At 44.6% G+C, this 20,625-nt stretch overlaps 1 protein-coding gene across 1 annotated transcript in view; it reads right to left on the reverse strand.

The window, feature by feature from the left end:
- Nucleotides 1–20,625, reverse strand: part of LOC146198861 (synaptogenesis protein syg-2-like) — a 359,012-nt gene that overhangs the window by 133,902 nt on the left and 204,485 nt on the right. Inside the window, exon 2 of the mRNA XM_084592669.1 lies at nucleotides 746–1,093. Coding sequence (XP_084448795.1) covers nucleotides 746–1,093 — 348 coding nt within the window. The remainder of the gene's footprint in view (nucleotides 1–745; nucleotides 1,094–20,625) is intronic.

The following is a 20,625-nucleotide window of genomic DNA, read 5'->3' on the forward strand; positions in this document are numbered from 1 at the left end:
ATCGCATATTTGGTTTAATTACGGTGCCAGATACCTTCTAATTAATGCTACAGAATTCATTTATATTACCAGCTTTATCTTTATTTATAAGGAAACCTACTCCTAGTTCTCGTCTCTCCGGTAAGCCTTATAACACAGTACATGCCCGCCCTTCAGTACAGTATATGCCTCATTTTGCCTCCTAACCTCATTAAGCCCTATAATATCCCATTGCGTACATTCTAGTTCCTCTAACAGCATTGCTAAACTAGCCTCACTAGCTATAGGGTTCTAGCATTAAACGTTGCCAGGATTAGTTTTTCAATGGCGGTCTGTCCTCGGAGCCAGAAATTCATAGCACCCCCCGCTGCGTCACAGGTCTGACTGCCGCCGTGGTCAGTTGCTCCACAGCCGCTTATGACTGGGGGACCGGGGATTTTGTAGGACCAATCATGGGAGGTTGTGGCCAGTTACTGCAATAAGGTGACCAACTCCTGTTCTTGTGAGGGGGTGCGTTGCCGGAAGTATTCGCCGGCATGAGGTAGCATACCAAACCTATTTTTGTGCAATTCCATCGACATGCGTTTTGTTTTTTTAATCAGGCGGAAAATAGCGCGGCACCGGTATTCTAACCACGGTCCTCTTGCATGCGAAGCGGATGCTCTACCTCAACGCCACCGCAGCGTGCCGGCACAAAACAGTCGTCATTAAAAACAAAGCCATGCTCCAGCTAGCCCAACGTTTCAGAGGTATATTACACACTCACCGATGACGCCGAGGTGCGTGGTGAGTTTGCGCGTCCAGTCCTTCTTGAAGTCGACGGCACACACGTAGGAGCCGTTGTCGGCGTGACGCAGCCGGTCGATGCTGAGTACTGCGGGCGTCTGGATGACCGAGAAATAGGCCCGGCCCTGAAGGCTGCTTCGCTGCGCGCTCTGACGTATCTGCGACAAGCTGCCCGTCCTCGGGTTCACGTCCACGCTATACACGGGATTCGGGCCGGAGTCCTTGAACCAGCGGATGCGCACCGGGAAGTCGCCCGCGCCGGGGGCACTGATGTCGCAGCTCAGTTGAACCTGACTCCCTTCCAGCGCCGTCACCGTCTGCGCCTCGGCTGCGTAGGGAAGGAAAGCAACGTTTTCACATCTCGTGTGTACACCGTCGACAATGAGCATCGTTCATGTTCGGCCCGAGCAATGTCTCTTAAGTGTAAGGGGATGTTATCCCTTGTACTTTAGAGATAGCGTAATTTTAAAACATACCCTATTTCAAGGCATCAAAAGCAAAGGCATGCTCGGAGCAGTAGCGTTTTCCGAAAAATAAACCCAAAATGGTCAATGATGGAGCCTAATATTTTAATACCAGTCCAGGGGACATCGGAGTATTTATTACGCCATCTGGAAACCGTTCCTCGTGGCAAACGCAAGTCCAGATAGTAAATGAGCCCTTTCTTTTTCATATTTCTTTATTTGTCTGCCTGCGATTCCTTTAGACTACTCAGACACCATATGAGGTTACATGAAGAAATAAGCAAAAACAAATGTTCTGAAACTTGCCAGCATGAAATAGACAGCATCACCGCGATGGTAAAATACCAAATAATTGATCTCTGGCAGCAGAGCCAAGCGGATTATGTAAACTGCCGGCATAGCGAAAGATACGAAGATCGTCAGAGTACTAAATTTGTGATATTTGAGATCCCTTTTCTCATTTCTTCTGTTAGCGGAGCCTCTCACATCACAGTCAGCGAATAAAGGAACGAAATAATTAATCGAGAATGGGGTCTGCGTAAAATATGGGCGACCCCTGGCTATAGGCCCAGTACATGAGGCCCCGATCCGCAAACTTCTGTCCGGTGTGTCCCGTATTGATTTATCTCAAATTCATGGTCCAAGGTTCGTTGCATTTGGAATGCGCATGCATTCACACTGCTTTAAGCCAGTATTCACAGCAAACTTCCCTTATTTTCAATGCAGAATATGACGTACCAGTACATTTTGTTTTAATGATGCGACCTTGCTTTAAAAACCAGAAATAATAACGGTCTAGTTTTCGTTGTTCTATTGGATGCGATAATGTAGTCTTTCAAGGAATATTTCTGCGCTGCCGGAAGAACAAAGAAACCTACTTTTTAGTATGCAATCTATAGTTCTATATTTCTATTGCAGCTGACGAGACAGCCTCTATTGGTATCCATTATTGGCAAAACACTCTGAGGAAGTTCCCGAAGCTGACATTGGAGCGTAGCGCTCACAAACAACGTCTCATTTGTCCCTCAAAGGAAGCGTTAGTGAAGATATATGGCCTCTTCTCATCTGAAGACACATCTGCGTCAGTCAAAGACCATTTCCACTAATGGTCGCTTAGAAGGAAAAAGCACCTTTAATCAAGGCAATAAAGTCTTGTCTTGAACCCATTCTTTTCGCATTCACGATAGCTGTTTACTTCTGTAGCATTCATTATTTCATAAGAACGATCGCATTGGTTCTGTCGACTTGCGAGCGACTTACCGGAAAACGGCCCTGGCTTAACATTGTCCACGCGATTAATTCCTTCAGAAATAGCCGCAACAAACGAGTAAGAGCTGCACCTGAATATATTTTTTTTTCTGAGTTGTGTTCTTGTTCCTTTTTTTATTGGATTTGTTGTACTTCCCGACAGGGTCAAATTGATGCTGACAAATGATGCGTCTTCGGAGGGAGGCGTGCCAGTCTCTTTAGACTCTTGTCTCTTAACGTTGACAGGAGACGACGCCCACCTTTTGTCTCTACTCCCTCCCTTGCCCATTTCGCCTCGTCGACTCGTCTTCGAAACCAGGTGTATCGATTCCTCGGACTTCACCTTGCTTTTACGTCGCACCGCTGTCGCCGCCGTTGAGTACAGCGACGACAAGATGGGGACTCAATTTACTCAGCAAACACGAGGGCGCGACTCGCGTGCGGCCGTGAGTGCCAAAAGTGGCTTTGTCTTGACTCGCTATTGTGTCGGCCGGGATGACAAACGGCGACCAGGCGAGCGAGTTTCGTCTTCTTCCTTGGCTTCCTGCAGCCTCAGTCACCACAAAGGGAATTGCCAAAAGGAGCAACGAGTTCCTCACTTTTTTCTCTGGAAATTTTTGAGTCTTTACTGCACTAACTTGCGGCTTGCGTCTCGCGAATGAGAGCGAGAAAGGGCGTCTTAGGAGTGAAAAAAAGATCGCAGACGGGTTTTTCTTTCCAAGTGAGCTCCGCCTACGTGATGCATCCTTAATAGTAAGTCGGGCGTTGTTTTAAACTAGCAAGGTTGGCATCTCTTTAACCATGCGAGGAAAGCTTCACAGGTGCCAGTTTGCTCATGAGTAACCGCTTTATTCAGACTGATTTCCTGCAAAAGCAAAACGAAAAAAAAATAGAGGGTCTCTCAGATGTCTCTCAAGAGGAGAACGGCGAAACCCTACCCTTCCTCCCTTCCTCTCGACCCTTCCTCTCCTTTTATTTACCTCTCATCGTTTGCCTAGTATTGCCGTTCATTGCAGTGCTACATATAATTATTATAGGTTTACAGGAAAATAAAGGAACAGTATCTGCCACACTTTCTCGGCAAGTGTGAGTTTGGAGAGTACACTATCGCTCTTGTCGCGTGGTGTTCCTTGGCGCGCGTTCAAGTGTGAGATTGCAGATGGCAGGAACACTAGACAAGAACACATCTCGCGTAATCTCGTGGAATATGACAGATCTCGCGCACAACTCCCGCGCAAAGGATTTCGTTCCATGAGCCTAGAAAGGCTTTCGCCTTGAAAAAAAAAAAAAAAAAAGCACTCCAACGCCGAATATACAACCTACAGCAACGAAATATTCAATGGTTTGGTCTCAGCTAGAATTTATGGGGAATGCGAAGCATCTTAAAGTACTGTTTGGTCCATAAGCGAGAGCGCGGACATAAGAGAGAGCCGAACAGAGTTAGGTTGAAAGCGGCATGCCGTTGCGTGTTTTTTTTTTATCATCGACTGTAACAAGGCATAGTTACAGGCATAATTTCACGTTACAAGCAGGAGCTGTCAACTATGGTCGGTAACAAGGCATAAAATTGGATGAAGCACTATCGACACTGGATCTTCCCGGTGCTCCTCAGGATCACCCAGCGCTTCTGCAGCAAATAAAACAGTTTGTGCGAGAAGAGGTGTCTCGACAGTTGTCCTTGGTCCCCTATATATATATATAGATATATATATATATATATATATAGGTGGACACTCTCAAGGTTCGTATACAGACAACATAAATACCCAAGAAAGTAGCAGGGGGGACAGCGGCCGATGTAGCTCAGTTGGAAGAGCACCGGACGCGTTATTCGGAGGTCGTGGGTTCGGTTCCCACCATCGGCACGTTGTTTGTTCTTCTACTTTGTGTTTAATTATCTTTCCCCTAAACAGATTACATTACTAATCTCTGTGATTATCCAAGTAAACATTAAAAAAAAGACATAAAGTACCATCCCCAACGCTTTCCTTGGCCTCGCCGACTGTTGGCTTCTTTCCTTCATATATATATATCACGTGATTCATGCATTTGCGCGCCACGAGCGTGGTGCACTCAATCACGGTTCGAATGAACGAAATTAGCTGCGGCCGTGATTCGACATCCCAGTTCAAGCGGTAGGCTGATATTCTGGCGATGGTTGCAGCGAGCGCGGTTAGCTCGCTGTAACTTGCACCGTCGCATGCAGCGGCTTCCTTAAGCGAACGAAGAAACCAGCGCAGACATGTCGGCCTGCCGCTGCAACGGGGGCGGCGGAGCCACGGCCAGGGCTGATTTCATTCACTGAAACCCCGGCTGAGAACAGCAGAATCGTGGTGCGCGAATGCGCCAGTCACGTGATTTTTTTTTTTTTTTGTATTTCGCCGGCTTTCTTTAAAGCTTGGAAAAAAAAAAAAAAAAGGTACGCGTGAGACTTTCTTAATCGGAAATATATGGAATGAGGGTTTGAAAAGGTGCTCTCCAACTTTGCAAATCACTTTTATTGTCTAAACGCAATAGTTTGTAAATTTTAAACATTATCTTAATTGCTAATTCGCTAATTACAAAATAAAAAAGGTGTGTGGCGCGCCTTATGGCTGGAAGCTGGATACAAGTGGTTTCTCTGGACTACCTCAAGAGTTTAAATTTTTAACTCCTGGCTAAAATTACCCTGGACACCCTGTATATATGAAGTAAATTTAAATTGAAAAATTGCGGTGATGCTTAAACTCGCTTCAAGAGAAAACGTGAAGCGCATTTAACAACACCTTTTCACTGCGCGAATTTGTTTTTAAATTTTCTTTCTTAGAGTATTTCAATTCTAAATTTATGATCAATGCAATATCAGTACATATCCGAAACACATGTTGGTAAGTCATACGCACCCAAATGAGCTTAGTGGAAGCCCCTCTAGCACGCTTACCCTTCCTGCCCTATGCGTTACGTGCCCGTCTGGTATAAAGAGCACCTCCGTTCGAATCTCAAAGGGCGATGAATTTATTTCATCGAATATATTTCATGACGCTGTTTTCAATGTAGGGTGTTTGCCATTCCCGCACAAGGTCATGTGATTGTAACCTCCTAACCCGATCGATCAATCAAGATTTTCCCGCAATAATATTTGCGATATTATGAGGCCGACAACTTTTAACACGGTGCTGACGGCTTTTCTACCAAACGAGCAATATACGTTTCGTGTAAGACTGTACAATGGAGGCTACATCGCGATATGTTCATTATTTTTTACGGGAACATATGGAAATTACACTGTAGTAAAAACAATAAAGATGCATATAATGGCGAGCACACACACATACACACACGCCAGAGAGACGATTCTTCAACCTACGTACCTCTAAACCAATAAATAAATCTGCGAAGTGTTCTCTTCTTTTGCTGTCGAATAATAACGGTTAGTCAAGAATTATTTTCTTTGTGTAATGCTGTACGTCACTCGCCCTTTGCGAGGTCCATGTGGTACTTTCTGAAAGCATTTCATTCAAAATACGGCACGATGAGTTGATCATACACAGATATATACTTATATATTAAATACATTTAGCTTACTTTATTGCCCTCCGTCCCAGCTATTCAACATTCTTTCTTACCACTATGCCCACAGAAGCGTTCTCAATGAACTATTCAGCGCAGCTAGTAGCCCAGCCCCGTTTTCCTTGTGTTTAATCATCAACACAATGTTCTTGCAGCACCTTAGGAAACTGCCCCGCCCAAATTTCAGCCAGGAGAAAAAGACGTAGAAGTAAACCTCCACTGACCGGAACAAGCAAACCCGAACACCACAAGAGAGAAAGACGACCAATGCATGCTGATGCGGAATTTCAGAAATATCTTTTCACTGCGCACGATAAAAATAAAGAAAAATGAAAATGAAGCTGGAGGTCTGCCACGTCCTCTTTTACCTTGTTTGGTCATGCATCACTGTCGTTCTTTTTTTCTCTTTCTTCCTTCTTCAAAACTGAATGAGTAGAATTCAGTTGCATCTACGAAAACGCGCTCGCACAAAACTACCTTACCTCGCATCTCCATTTCTTTTCTTTTGCTCTGCTTCGCGGAAGTTTCTGTGTTCAACCGCAGAGCGGACATGGATGAAAATGTCGCGCCGTCTTCACTGACGCGTCAGCGCAGCCTCGAGCCGACATCCCGCTATGCTTTTCTCGCGTTTGCGCATTCTCATTCCCTTTCTATTACCCTCTTCTCCAAACCATAGCCTCTCTTTCTCGTCCCCTCCTTATACATATCCTCCCCTTCTTTATTTCCCTTTGAAGCCACCCTCTCCCCACTTTTCCTTTCATAGCCGAAGTTTTGAGCGGCCGCCCGCTGAGAGGTTCGTTCGCTTTTTATCTCTGGAGCGCCCTGTCAGCACCAGCGGACAGCTTTTTATGCCTTCTACGGCGGATCTCAGTTTTTGCATGCTTCCTTTTTTTTATTACTTTCTGGTACGGCGAGGAATCCTCAGTTTCCCTTTCGTGTGTGTACTTTCCCGCCTCACCAATACGCGGGCTGCTTCTTGTCCTCCGCTTCCGCATTTGCCCTGACAGTAGTGTAACACTGGTCTGTCCCGCATCCGTCATAAAGCTCCAAATGTCCGAAACCGCACATACAAGAGAGAAAGTAAAAAAAAAACAGAGAGAAAACAGCGTGGTTCAGAACAGAGGGAGGAAGGCGGTGATGGAGGATAATGGGGGAGGGGTTCGAAGCCTCTCTAGAAATGACGTTCTTTTTCACCGCACAAGAGCGTAGAGAAAAGATAGCGCAGGAAGAAAGGAAAGTTGGGAGGCACTGCGCGATCGAGAGAGATCCTTCACTCACGGCGACAGAGAGACGACGCGAACACCGCAGCAGCAGCAGAAGCGACGAAAAACTATGTTGCGGAGTAGGCGGTGTATATTTTTCCACGGCGCTCAACGTTCTCTTGCGTTCTCATTTTCTTCTTTTCTTACCAGTTCTGCAGCCTGCTGCGGCATCAAAGAAACCTGGATCGCCTAAACGCTGGCCAATGTCCTCGTGGTCGGTCCTTTTTAGGGGCACGCTGTCTTGTTGCCAATGGGATGTCATGCTTGTCCTCTTTTCCCTCGCATAAGTGTTCTTCCTGCTTGGTGGTGGTTTTGTGAACGTGTATTCTGCGCTGTATCATCGAGTTTGCGTTGAGGGTCCCCGCAATGAGGGGCGAGGGGGGCACCTATGCTGACGTGTTCTGACGTGTGCTGGTAGGAAGAGTGTAAACAAGTTTGCTTGGTGTGTATGTGATGGCCTTCTGTTGCCCTCTGCAATTTCTTTTTTTCGATAACGAATCTCCTTTTACGCTGAGCCATCGCACCATCTTGAAGTTACTTTAAGGATCAATGAAAAGCACCAGCACACAATAGGTGCGTTTTGTTTTTCTCATAGCACCATGTTTAGGCAGATGATATATGTCATATTTGAATAGCATTGAGTCAGAGTTATAACGCTCAATCATGAACTAAAACCTCGTTTATTCAAACAACTTCAGGCTGCAAAATGTTGCTAATTATCCAGAAACAAAAATAATTGCCTGTTTCTACTTCTTATAGAAATGCCACTTCCAGATGTTCCCCTTGCTGGTTTGCTTCCGAAGCAGGCGAAGTTGAGCGTGAAGCGTGAACAGGCCACTATCATTAAAATTTCTGTTTCCGGCTCGAGACCATATTCGAGGTTAATGTAGACACAGAGGAAGTTAATAATATAAGAGAGCATAACCTTCTGATATTCTGAGGTAATAAATATCGTTCATAAATAAAATTCTCCACGACAGTTACCTTCGAGAACATGCTTCGATAACACCGACCGAAATTTCGCACACTTTCTTTTGAGCGGAGAGTCTTCACAACTTATAAGTTAGTTCAATCTGTCTGTATAAAGACACACGAGAAAAACATTCCTGCTTCGACAAAACATAAAAAGCGAAAGAAGAACACCGTGGAGCACCGATTTTCATCGCCATTTTTCGCACAGCCGTTTCAGGCTGTTTGGCAAAGGCGTGAGTTACATTGGTATTGCAAGTTGAATATCCCAAAAACTTTAAGTGAGTTGTGACGATGTCACCCACTCCGAAGGTCCCAGCCTATCGGTAGTGTTTATTTTACCCCGCAACGAGGTAGCACTCCATCCGAGCGTTTGTTATTTTTCTACGGAAACACTCTGGCAAACGTCGAAATTTGGCCCTTGCACGTGTTTTTGCAGGCTGCGCCCTATTCGCAGATGAATGCGCAGCGGAACGTTTTGTGGACTGAAGAACATCGCTTGCTTTTCATGCTTTATTAAAAACTGGTCACAGCACTAGCGGCATTTATTGCAAGTAGTTTATATTTTTGTCTCCCTTCAAGCAAAATGCAGTTAAGTCAGATTTCTATGCCTAGTTTACTTTACTACACTAAATTTAAATAAGCAATGTACGTCGTAAACGTCGTTACTACACGGGAGGCCGAGCGGTTTTTTGGTTTTTGTACATTTAGCTTTCATGCTCGAAGAGTGAAGTTACATCTTTATGCCAACGGGAAACCCATTAGCTTGCTATTGCGTATAAAATTTTCTTTGTTTTGCTCGTATTTTTTGGGCTTGAAATGCTTGTAAAAAGGCATCAGACCACGCGCTTTAAGCGGTTTACCATTTTAGGCTCGGTGCTCTTTGACCGAGATACACTTGCGCTTTTGGAAACCAAATCATCGCTATCATGAACAATAGTCTGTCTCCCCTCATTCTCTTTCTTGACGTGCATTATGCTAAAAACGAGTAAGGCAAAATAAAATGATAAAAAAACGCCTCTTCTAAGTCCCTCAAAGCAGCTTCACATCTTTCGGATGAGCCTTCAGAAGGCAAGGCATGAGGTGTCGCCGTTTTCTTTTTGTTCTGCCGATACGGGCCGCTCGTTCTTGGCACGCCTAGTCAGTCCGCTGATTGGACAAACACAAGGCCAGGGCCACGGGGTTCTGGACTGCTCTCCCTCGGACCGGACACTGGGAGAATCGTGACGGGGAGAGGCGAGCAGGACCGGAATGTACGGGAGAGAGTGAGGAGGAAACACTTCTTTGCGGGGCCAAGCGTGAGAACGCGAAACTATGGGACGGCCATCTTGGAGTGTTGCTCGTTAACGACGCTACTGTCGCGGGCAGCTATATCGACCGATGTCCACATCGCCGCTCACGCCCCTCCCCCGTGCTCCCTTTCCTCTCTTGCTGGCATACCCTTGTCATTTTTGTCATCACACCCACGGCGTCCTCCTTATTCACCGCGCCTTATCAGTCTTGGCTGTGTCTTCTCCTTGCTGTTGTTCATTTTTTCTTCAGTTTCTCTCACATTTCCTGAGGACGCCTGAAGAAGGCCCAGCTTGATCGCCCCTCATTTCTGCTTTATCTCCCCAGCTTTATCTGCCTTACTTTTGTGCCAATGTTACTTTGATCGCTGTCTTCTCTCGCTTTTTTATTCCTGCGCTGTTGATAAACACTCCTTGGCACTTCTTGCTTGCATGTAATGAACGTGCCTTCTCTCAATGGTCACCCTTCCGCATTCCTCTGAGGCCGAAGTGTTCTTGTTTTGTTTTTTTCGTCCGGCATACTTACTTTTATTTTCATGGACTGATTTGCGCATCTAGGATCTCGCCATTTTCAGCTAAGGAATAGAAAAGACTCCATTTGGGTATGAAAATAGAATCATATTGATGCAGGGGCGCTTGAGTAAATCCTTGTCTTTTTTTTTTCTCCGCGCGAACTGAATGACATTACAGAGGACAGCAGGAGTGTGTCTAAGGTTAGCCAATTGTCTCTGCATTCGTAATGTTCCCGGCAGTGATTCGCATGGATGGGCGCACTTGGCAGCACGAGATAAGGAAACGGCGTGCGGCGCCCGCGTGCCAGTCACATCTCTCATGTTGATTCCTCATGTTCTTCGTTGTACTCCATTTCCCTTGCCACCTTTTCTTTGTTTACTTGTGCGCCTTCCCGTCTGTGATGTTCCACAATGCCTGCTCACATAGCTGACTTCGGCTCTCTCATTCCATGCATTCTCTATTTATTTCGCAATTGGGTCCCCAACCTCCCGTGCTAACTTCCCCTTTTTCCTCCCGATTTCCCCACTCGTGATTTCTATCTCGTTTCCCGTCCCTCCCGCATCTTTCTGGCGACGCAATCCTGCCGGAAATAGAAACTAGGCAGGGTCCAGACAGCACCATTTTCCTCAGTCCCTTATGACAATCAACTGGCTCTTCTTCCGTCACTTCGTTTCCTCCTCCCAATTCCTAGGAACGCACTACACTCCTTCCCCATCTGCGCCTTTCTCTTCCCTCAAGAAACCCACCAGCCCTTCAGCGCTGTCCCTTCTCGGGCCAGTGATGGTTGCCAGAGCCGCAGCGCCCCTCCCTGCCGCAGTGCCTCCTCAGCTCGTATTATGAGAGCGGAGCTGGCAGGAGACAAGCGAGGAGCACAATTCAGCCGGCTTCCTCCTTGCATCAGTTCTTCCTTCTTCCGCTCCCTCCTCCTCCTTCTTTGCCACGCTTGGGTGGCGTCGGCAGCGCCGTTGGGGAAACAAAGTTGCGCTGCGGATGGCGTTCCGATGGCGTCGCGCTCCACTTCCGGAGTCGCCTTGCCACTTCGCCGCCCTAGCTCTTTCCACCCCTTTCGGCAGACACGACGAACGATGACGCCGTGGACGGCGATACATCCGATACACGCGCGGCCATTGCGAGCTGCTCCCCTGGCTCCCTTTCACCCGCGCCTTGTTGCCGACAAAGCCATCGTGCGGCCAACTAATGGTGCTGATAAGGGTCTTCGGGTTTTGTGTTTAGCCGCCAGCCACAGGCGGCTGCGGCCCGAGTAAAATGTTCCGATTACGCGGTATCTTTGTCACTTGCCTTCGCAGGCGTTGTTCTTGCGCCATAACGCTGGCCCAGCAAATAAAAAAGGCAAATTAAAAATAAGCGATCAGCTATTGAGACGTAGCCGTTATTGTGGGAAAAGTTCCTCCGTTTCCCGGTAGTGGCTATATTAACAGCTCAAAGCGTTAAAACCTTTTTGGGGCTTTTCAGAAGCCAGTTTCTCAAAGCGAATCTTGAAGCGTACACTTGCGCAATCTAGTTTATTGCTGTCCATGTTGATTGGACGCCCGCCGGTGTATCGCTTGAGTTCAAGTCATCTATTTAATTACAAGCACTAAGGATAGATTAGAATCTGATTAACTAAAAGCCCCATTTCTAATCCCAGATGTACGAAAACAAACAAACAAACAAACAAACAAACAGAGTCAATAAAAGGCGGTAAAAGCATGCATTTCTCACGCGGCACCCGTATCTGCTATTGAAGACAGCATGTCGCTTAAACTGATTGTGAAAAAGAGAAAAATGCATTGTTTTCCAGATGTGCTAAGAAACAATTGAAGCAGCGTGCTTGGATAAGTTCTGCCAGCGCGAATACAAAGACGCTTGAAACTGCCTCATGCTGTTGCAATAGCAGCGACTTGGCTGTGAGAGGCCACAATGGATAAATATCCACCAAAACTCCGTCGCTAACACCACAGTTGTCAAATGCACACAAACTCCTTGGAATGCTTCGGCTACATTGAAAGGAGTTTGCGTATATATTACTCCTAAAGGCCGGAACCTTTAATGGTATAATAAATGTATATATTTCTCTCACACTGACCTACTGAGCCTTCAGAACGACCTAAGTAACATTGATAACTGGTACTCCGATTGGTTGATGAAACTAATTGTAACCAAATGCAAATGCATGCAAGTCTCACATGACGTTCTCACATTTCCTGCGCGCATTTATTAAACTCAACTATTATCACAGGTTAAGCCTTGCATGTACCTCGGCGCCTTAATCAGCAATAAACTACCACAAAATAAGCATGTCTCAAAACTAGCTGCTCACATTTTGAGGACGCTGGGCTTCACGGGAAGGTGACTTTCACTGTCACTATCATTCAGTCGTAAACTTGCGTACGAAACTCTAATTCGCCCGAAGCTCGAACACGCATCCGCAATCCGATCCCCTCATCAGGTGCACTTAATACTTAATCCATCAAGAATTGCACCGTTCGTTTTATATCATAAAATTATCACTTTCGCTTGAGCATCACCAGTTTTAAGGCATCTATTGATATAAGCAAACTATCCTTAAGCGCAACATTTCTAGCCTCTGTCTGTTCAATGAATATTAAAACTTACCCCGTCTCCGTGACTCCCTACTAGTTCAACCGACGCGCACATCACCTAATCTGTTTAACTCCATCGGTATCCAATGTTAACACCTTTTAACAAATGTTTTCTACCAGACGTAAATCAGGAATGCAAATAGCTTCCCGGGCATGTTGAAATTGAACGCGATTCTGTCAGACTCAAAGAATGCCTGACATGTCATCTTACATGATAAATTGTTGCTTCTTCCTTTTATGTCTTGAAGAGTTAATTTGTACTTTAGCCTTTTGACTGTTTATGCTCCTGTTTTAGATGTAAACTTTAGTGATATTTTTAGGTGTTACGTCTCCTGTCCTTCTGTTATATCCTACCCGAGCGTTTAATGGTATAAAATGGGGATCTTTCTTGTCACGATGATGTCTGTAGGTGCATATTACGAATCTAATACTATAAAAGTGAAGTTATGGTATGTTATGGTTTTGAAAATAGCGGGTATGTTGACCTGAACACTTTCTAAAGGGAGTTGGTGTCACTGAATCACGCCATTGTTGTGCCCCGTCCTGAGTAGGTTTGGTTCCCAGTCGATAGCTCCAACTTTCCCTTTTCGGTGTTTCAAATACGCAGATATTTTTTTTTTTTTCAAGACGCCTTAAAGCCAAGATAGAAACAAATCTGATGACGCATATTTCGCTTCCACGCAGCTCCTTCTGTAGCTGCGCGAAAATGATATGCCGGCGATGCGGGCGTACCTCAATACCGAGAACTCAAGTTTAGTGGAGCGAACACACAGCATCTTCCTCTATTTGGAAAATTACGAGATCTGTATGCACCAGTTTATAAGCTCTAGTTCCACACGATATCACCGCAACAGTGCTCAATCGGAGCTCTGGTTGTGCACTTCATTCGTCTATGGAGTAATTACGTGCTGCCTCTACGTAGAGGACGCATGCTCTGTTCTTCAGTGCTTTATCAATAGATTGACGACTTGTTTTACTTGTTTACAGCTATTATGAGAAACTCATCTAAGTGTAGAACCATATAGCCCTCATTACGTCTAATTAAAATGCCGAAGGTGGGAATCCTGGTGTTTCCCCTTAGGCTGCCTTTGTTTTTATTTAGTCCTTTACTAATCGCCTCAATATTTCCTCATTATTCAATCAAAATTTCAATTAATCGGCGACTCTGTGAGGTTTGCACATTAAGCCGCCCACTCCAAGGTAGACTCCAGGATACAGCGTCAACCGTGTAAGCCGGAGAAAGCGCTGGGAATCAGAGAAGAGCGCATCGGTTCGTCCTTCTCTCCTTCCAGCACAGTTACCGCAAATGTGGTATATGCAAGCCATCTATAGGCTCCCAACTCAAAATTCCGCTGCTAGTTTCTCAGATTTCAGCAAGCGGAAAGTAAGCCAGCGTGCTAGGCAAAGGGGCAGAGGCTGAAATCAACAGACAGTGACAGATGATGCGCAGACTCACGGCGAAGCCGCCAGGGTTCCCGCCGCGATGCATCAAGTCGATTGCCGAAACGAAGGCGGCGCGCTAGTAATTTGCTCATATTCTCTTACTCTTCGCCTCTCTGCATCTCTCTCCCTGTTTCTCATCCTCTCCCTCTCTTACGCGCCAGGTCAAGTTTATGGTGGCAAGCCACACTTTCAGCTCAGCTTAACCTGGTAGGCTCAGCCCCAGCTGCGCTTGCGGCGTGAGGTAAGGCACGATGAAGAGAGTCAGAGACAGGAACGTAGAAAAGAGAGAGGCAGACAGGTCGGGGACTTACCACCCGCGATGCGTTGCGTGCGAGCGACCATGCGCGTGAGATCGGGAGCCCGCAGGCAACGACAAATGAAGCGCACCCAACGAAGAGCCAGACGTACTGCTTTTTTTTTTTCTCTCTGACGTTTTCTCTTCGTCTTTTTCGAAAATAGGAGATGCCATGGTCGCCCGATTGCTTCGCGCGCCAGTGCGCACACGCGATTTCGCTCGCGGCTATGTGCGACTCCAAATCGTGGGGGCGCGCGTGGAAAATCAACTGGCTAGACGCTGCGCAAGCCCACGTAGTACCTGCGACAGCAGACGATGCGCGGGCTGCCCCGATCAGTGGCGCAGCTCAAGCGCAGAGCGCTTCGAATGACTTTCTCGAGAGACGAAGCGAAGATAAAAAATGCGGAAATAAAAGTGAAGTTGAGAAAAGAGGGAGGAAATGGAAGAGGAAACGATGAGGAACACATGCGATTACCGTCCGTACTCTGTTCCCGCTGGTAACTGGAAGAGATTTGGAACACTGTACTTGCGTACTTCGTAACTCATTGCGCCAAAATATTACGCGCCGATGACTGTGCACGCGGTCGAAAGAGTGGAATTTCGGCGCTTATGATGCATAAAGACGCGATTGTGCAGTTGCTACCAACTTGCGTTCGCGTTCTAAAAGAGTGAGGAAAGAAAAGAAGGGAAAATTAAACTAGACGGAAATAATATTTTACAGGTTTTCTTCAATTTGATTCTTAGTACTTCACTTTTGTATAAACTTTTCAGATTAAATGCCCAACCTTCTATTAATATTTGCAATAATAGAAAACTGTGAATAATGGCCCCTCCTTTAAGAGCTACACACAAGATTTCTCGCTTCATCCAAGCAAAATTATCAGCTTTCTGTGGATATTACATATGGGGAGGCTAAAACGGATGAGATTTCACTGCCGTAAAAATGCACTACTGATGATATGTAATTTCCTTCCAATGCGCTCACCTTATCAATGCGACCTCGTGGAAAATGCATGCTTCGGCAATGACTTGTCTGCTCTGGAAGAGTTTTCAACTTCAAGCGTTGCTGCTGTTTCACGGATGTTATGTAGAGTTTTGCTGATGGACCCTTTCTTTCGTGTGCAGTGTTCCTGCTATATGTCGCCAGCTGAGAGGTAACAACGCTTCTGTCATAGCACTTCCCGGATGCTGCGGATATGGCGAATGATGTTGTGTCCTTTCATATTTTTATACACAGAACTAATTTTTAATATACGGCGCCTCTCAGTGTGTGGACAAATTATTAAAATTTAGAACTAGAACAAACTATTTAGGAACTGAAGAAGGGTTAAAGAGCATAGCATTGCTCGGAGAAATTTCACTGCCCATTCACTGAGGCAGAGCAGCGCATTACAGTTAACTGTAAACAAATCAAAGGCTAATTTATATTAGTAATCAGAGACGTAAGTGATTTAAGAACATAAAGGAATTGCAGAAACTGCGTTAAAAAAATGAGAAAGCATTAGCGCAGCCGCAACGTTTTTGTAAATATTACTTTTTACTTTTGTTAAGATTAGGTTCTCAGCCCAGGTTCACCAATACCACCTAGAAGATCAGCTGTCGATTAGAACCATGCGGGTCCGGCGAGCAGCAGTCATCGAAGCCGCAGAGTCAACAGCGACGATGACCTCTAGCCGTGTCAATAGGAACGCGACAGCTTGCACATCGCACCGCTCCCGGCTGGTTTCTAGCCCATCGCATTCATGTAAACAACAGTAATGTGCTGGGAAAACGCGCATCGCATTAATGCGCCAGGAAGGGCGGGAGTGAGAGGGTAAGTCGACTTTCTCTGTGCACGTAAGGGCAAGATGGTGGCATCCGGCGAAGAGGCTGATGCTCGCCTCATCACGAATGCTTCGTTGCCGCTCCACTGTATCTCGTGTTTCGCGACAAACAAATGGTAAAGGAAGTTTTTTATTTTTTTGGAAATGCCCACACCACGCAGTTCTGTTGACAAAACGCCTCGAATGTTAAGAGATTCTGGAATCGGACAGCTTTTAAGCTGAGAGAGTAAGCGTTGTTTGCGTTCCGTGGAGACAAATTGCCAGAACGCGCGAGGTATTCAAAGAGTTTCGGGCTGGATAAACAAAGCCGAGGAAGTATTTAATTTCGCTCGATACACTTTTCTTATTATTTATTACAGCATGCATCTTACTCTGGTGTAAGTAAATTAAAGAGTAAAAATAATTTAGAAAATTTACAACCTGGCGCCACCGTTGTTTTCTACATGCGACACCACGTGCCGCTACTGCCACGCTAGAGATGATGCACTGCATGTAAACACTGTCGCATCGAATTACCGTGAGGCGCTACAAAATGCGATATGATTTGATGCGCTAGTGTCGCCTTCACGTAAACATTGCTACTACGTGCTGCGGCGGTCAATTACCTCGCCTTGTCGAAAAGGGGGGGAAGGAGCGGCCCATTACGTGCTGCGGAGGGTGACCAAGGGGAAGTCTGCATTTGCGTTGACGAAAGCAGAGGCACGCAGCTTTCTGCCGAACAGAAGTGCAGGCGATATTCCGAGAATCACATACCGTGTAAAAGTGACCTTTGCCAGCGACGGCCTTCTCGGACATCCCGGGCTGTCTAAACTTGTTGCATTTCCACAGCCAGCGCGAGGTCACCGTCGCCACCAAAGAAGTTCACCCTTGCGACATGTAGGCATGCTAGGAGGCTCAAGTAACCACACCCGGTAGCTAGTGTTCGGCCCCTTAAATGTTAGCCAGTGTATTACTGATTGTATTGGCCGACAAAAACTCCATGTCCACAGCTTTCTAGCTGGGACATGAAGTACATGTATGTTCAGCTCCATAGCTAGGGACGACAGTGTTTAAGAAGTGGAGTTATTATTATTATTATTATTAATATTATTATTAACGCATTGCTCAGCGGGCTATGCGCACACTCGGATTCGTTTGCAGACTTTCGAGAGAGTTCCATACTCCACTTCCGTTCCTAAAACTGTACCTGTCCATATGCCTCCCGGTCTTGGAGTATGCGTCGGTTGTTTGGAATGGCACTTGCAAATCGAACTTGGACAAGGTTGACAGAGTACAAAAAAAATTTTTACGGATATTTCATTATCGCTTTCCTTTTGTAACTTCCCCCTCTCGCTCCACCAGGAGCGCCCAACTGAATCTTCCTTCCCTTCACTGCCGTCGTATCAGACTTGATATCATATTTCTGTACAAACTCCTTCATGGCCACATTATGTGCCCTCAGCTCTTAGAGTACATCCTACTGCGCGTTCCGCGAAAGAGCATGAGGGAATTCAGACCATTTCAGGTTTCTCCTCTTCATTCCCACTCCCCTCTGGACAGGATGCAGTGGTTATTTAACTCTTTTTGTCCTCACCTTGACATCTTCCAAAACTCGCTCTGTTCATTTACATTGGATGTTCGTAGCGTTGTATTCGAAATAGTACTTTATCACATATAACTCCCACTTTCTAGCCTTAAATTGTATTTACTTCACTTTTTGCTTTTTCTCCTGTTCAATGCTGTCTGTATCTTGAACTACTTTTTATCCGTTTCTTGCTTATATTTCAACTTTAAACTTTATATTCGAATCTTACTGTCCCTTGTTCAATTTTACTTCTTTATTGTATTATTCTGTATTTCTAGCCTGTGTTTTAAGTACCATGCACTTGTTGCGCCTGGAATGGTTGTTTATTTTATGTATATTTCTATATTACTATAATCAATGTCAGTCATCTGTTTTTTTTTTTTTTCCCCTCTTCTACCTACCGTTCTTTTTTTTTTTTTTTCCTTTATTTCCTGGTGTGCTAAAAAATTCTCTCACTGTGTATATAAGTGATGATACTCATTGTTTGCTTAATTTCCGTAATACTTTTCGTCTCAGTTTCATTTCATGTATTATTTATTTCTTTTTTTTGTGTTCTCTCTGTGTGTGTAAACATGTTTGTGCTTTTTCATTTTTTTTTTTTTTTGTGCTGCAGCACAAAGACCACATGGTTGTTCCTGCGCACATTAAATAAATATTGATTGATTGATTGATTGATTATTATTATTATTATTATTATTATCATTATTATTATTATTATTATTATTATTATTATTATTATTATTATTATTATTATTATTATTATTATTATTATTATTATTATTATTATTATTATTATTATTATTATTATTATTATTATTATTATTATTACCTTTATTTTCCATTACAAGTATGAGGCAGGCAGAGAGAAAAAGCTAGGATTCTAGCTTGATGGGCTCTCACGTCCCCAATAAAAGATATATAATTTACAGAAAAAGAAAGAAAGACAGTATAACCGCATACCAGAGCAGCTTTAAAAAATAAAAGAGAAAAAAAGGAAGTATTTTCTTCGCCACTCCTCCCTGGCTGCTCCTGCCCCGATTTCTCATCCATTTCTGGCCAGTCGGCAGTGAAGCTTAGGTCCCCGAACCCCGATCACATCACTTTTTATCTTTATTTTTATTGTATTTTATTTTGAGCCTACAATTTTATTCTCATGCATTGTTGTTTATTTTTCATTATACAGTTTCTATTACCGCTATCATTAATTATTATCATTATTTATTAAATTATTCATATTTTGTTTTACTAATAACTGTAATCATTACTCACTAATCGCCCGATATCAATTCCAACTCTTTATACCCTTACTCACATTTCGCTTCTCGTCATGACTGCTGACGTCACATTCGGGGACATATTGTAGTGACAGATTTTCCGGAAATGCTTCGCGGGCCTGACATAGGTTACGAATTCGCATTAATAGATCCAACTTATGCCAACATCTATCGGGTACCAGTGGAATCTGAGTATAATTAAAATGAGGCTGATGCAGTAAATTTTCTTTTACACTTAAAACTATATATTATTAGGAGCCGATTTAGGTTTTAATTATCATTGATCAACGCTCTTAGTGCGATCATTAATAATCCTAACCCTCTAATCTTTTCTACGGCAGTAGTTATAGCTCCTGCTTTTTGTTGGGCTGCTCCTCCGCATTTGCGATCAATAAGTGGCAAAGCACGCTCTACAGGCAACTTGATACTTGAAAGTAATGGTATATACAAATAATCTAATTCTATAAGCTCAAATGCTTCAAGCAGATGTTTGGGTCCATTAAAAATGTAAACTCGGGTCATTCTCTTCCCAACACAACAGACATACAATCATAAAGGTTATAGTGTCCTGTTGGGGCTAGTGGCGCCATCTGGACGGCAAGACAGGCTCATCTGCGACGCATTACAATGCTCGTCTCCCGAATAGACAGCAGATGAAAAATAACGAGGTAAACGCCGTTATTTATTAGGTATTCAATAACGCAATCCTCCTTAATAAATAACGCGGTGTGCATCTGTAGCTAAAAGCCTGAAAACTAAATTCTACTGAAATGCTGAAAATACTGATGATGAAGGTTACCAGTCCGAAACTGAGGATTTTTGTTTTGCAATAAGGAAATTCAAAGCGACGTGCGTACCTAAAGAAATTTTCCTCGTAGAAAGCTGAATACGCGGCTGTGCTTATTGAAGATAAATATTTGTATCTTCATCATGAATTTACGCCACGCTTCTAGTTCTTGAAAGGACGAACTGTTTCCGCGGTTATGTTCCAAGCAAGTTGGCGGTAGTTATGATATTTATGTACAGGAGGCTGTAGATATACAGTGGACTCTGGCTAACACCTACGCTTCGAGAAATGTTACTGCGAACCTGCCGAGTATGTTTCTTGTTACAATGCACTCTATGCAGCCATAAAAAAATGAGAAAGGATAGAAGTGTAGCTTGAGAGTGATACTGAAAAAGCCGCCTAAAAACCCCCAAAACATATGCGAAGGAGCTATACCTTGAGCTAACACGCGCATTTTTTATTTAAAAGGTTCCTCTTTTACTTTGCGTGTGCGTAAGCACAGATGTGATCAAAATCAATGAAGGAGCAAAATTATAATATATTGTTACGTGGAAACCCGATGTATTTACAGTGTATTTACGACAGCCTCAAGTGGCATAGCAGCAAGCAGCAACACGGAACCAGTCCCACTTCTTCGTCATCACCTTGTCCCTTCCGCGAGGCAAGAGAAGGAAACACTTCATCTTCCTCATCGCGTAACATGAGCCCCCGGCGGTGAAGCGTCGTCCCGGCACTAATCTGGCAAAGAAGGCATGAGTTCGTATGGCTTCAGGCGCG

Source organism: Amblyomma maculatum, chromosome 2, assembly GCF_055883805.1.
Source record: "Amblyomma maculatum isolate TAMU_Amacu chromosome 2, ASM5588380v1, whole genome shotgun sequence".
Taxonomy (NCBI): Eukaryota; Metazoa; Arthropoda; class Arachnida; order Ixodida; family Ixodidae; genus Amblyomma; species Amblyomma maculatum.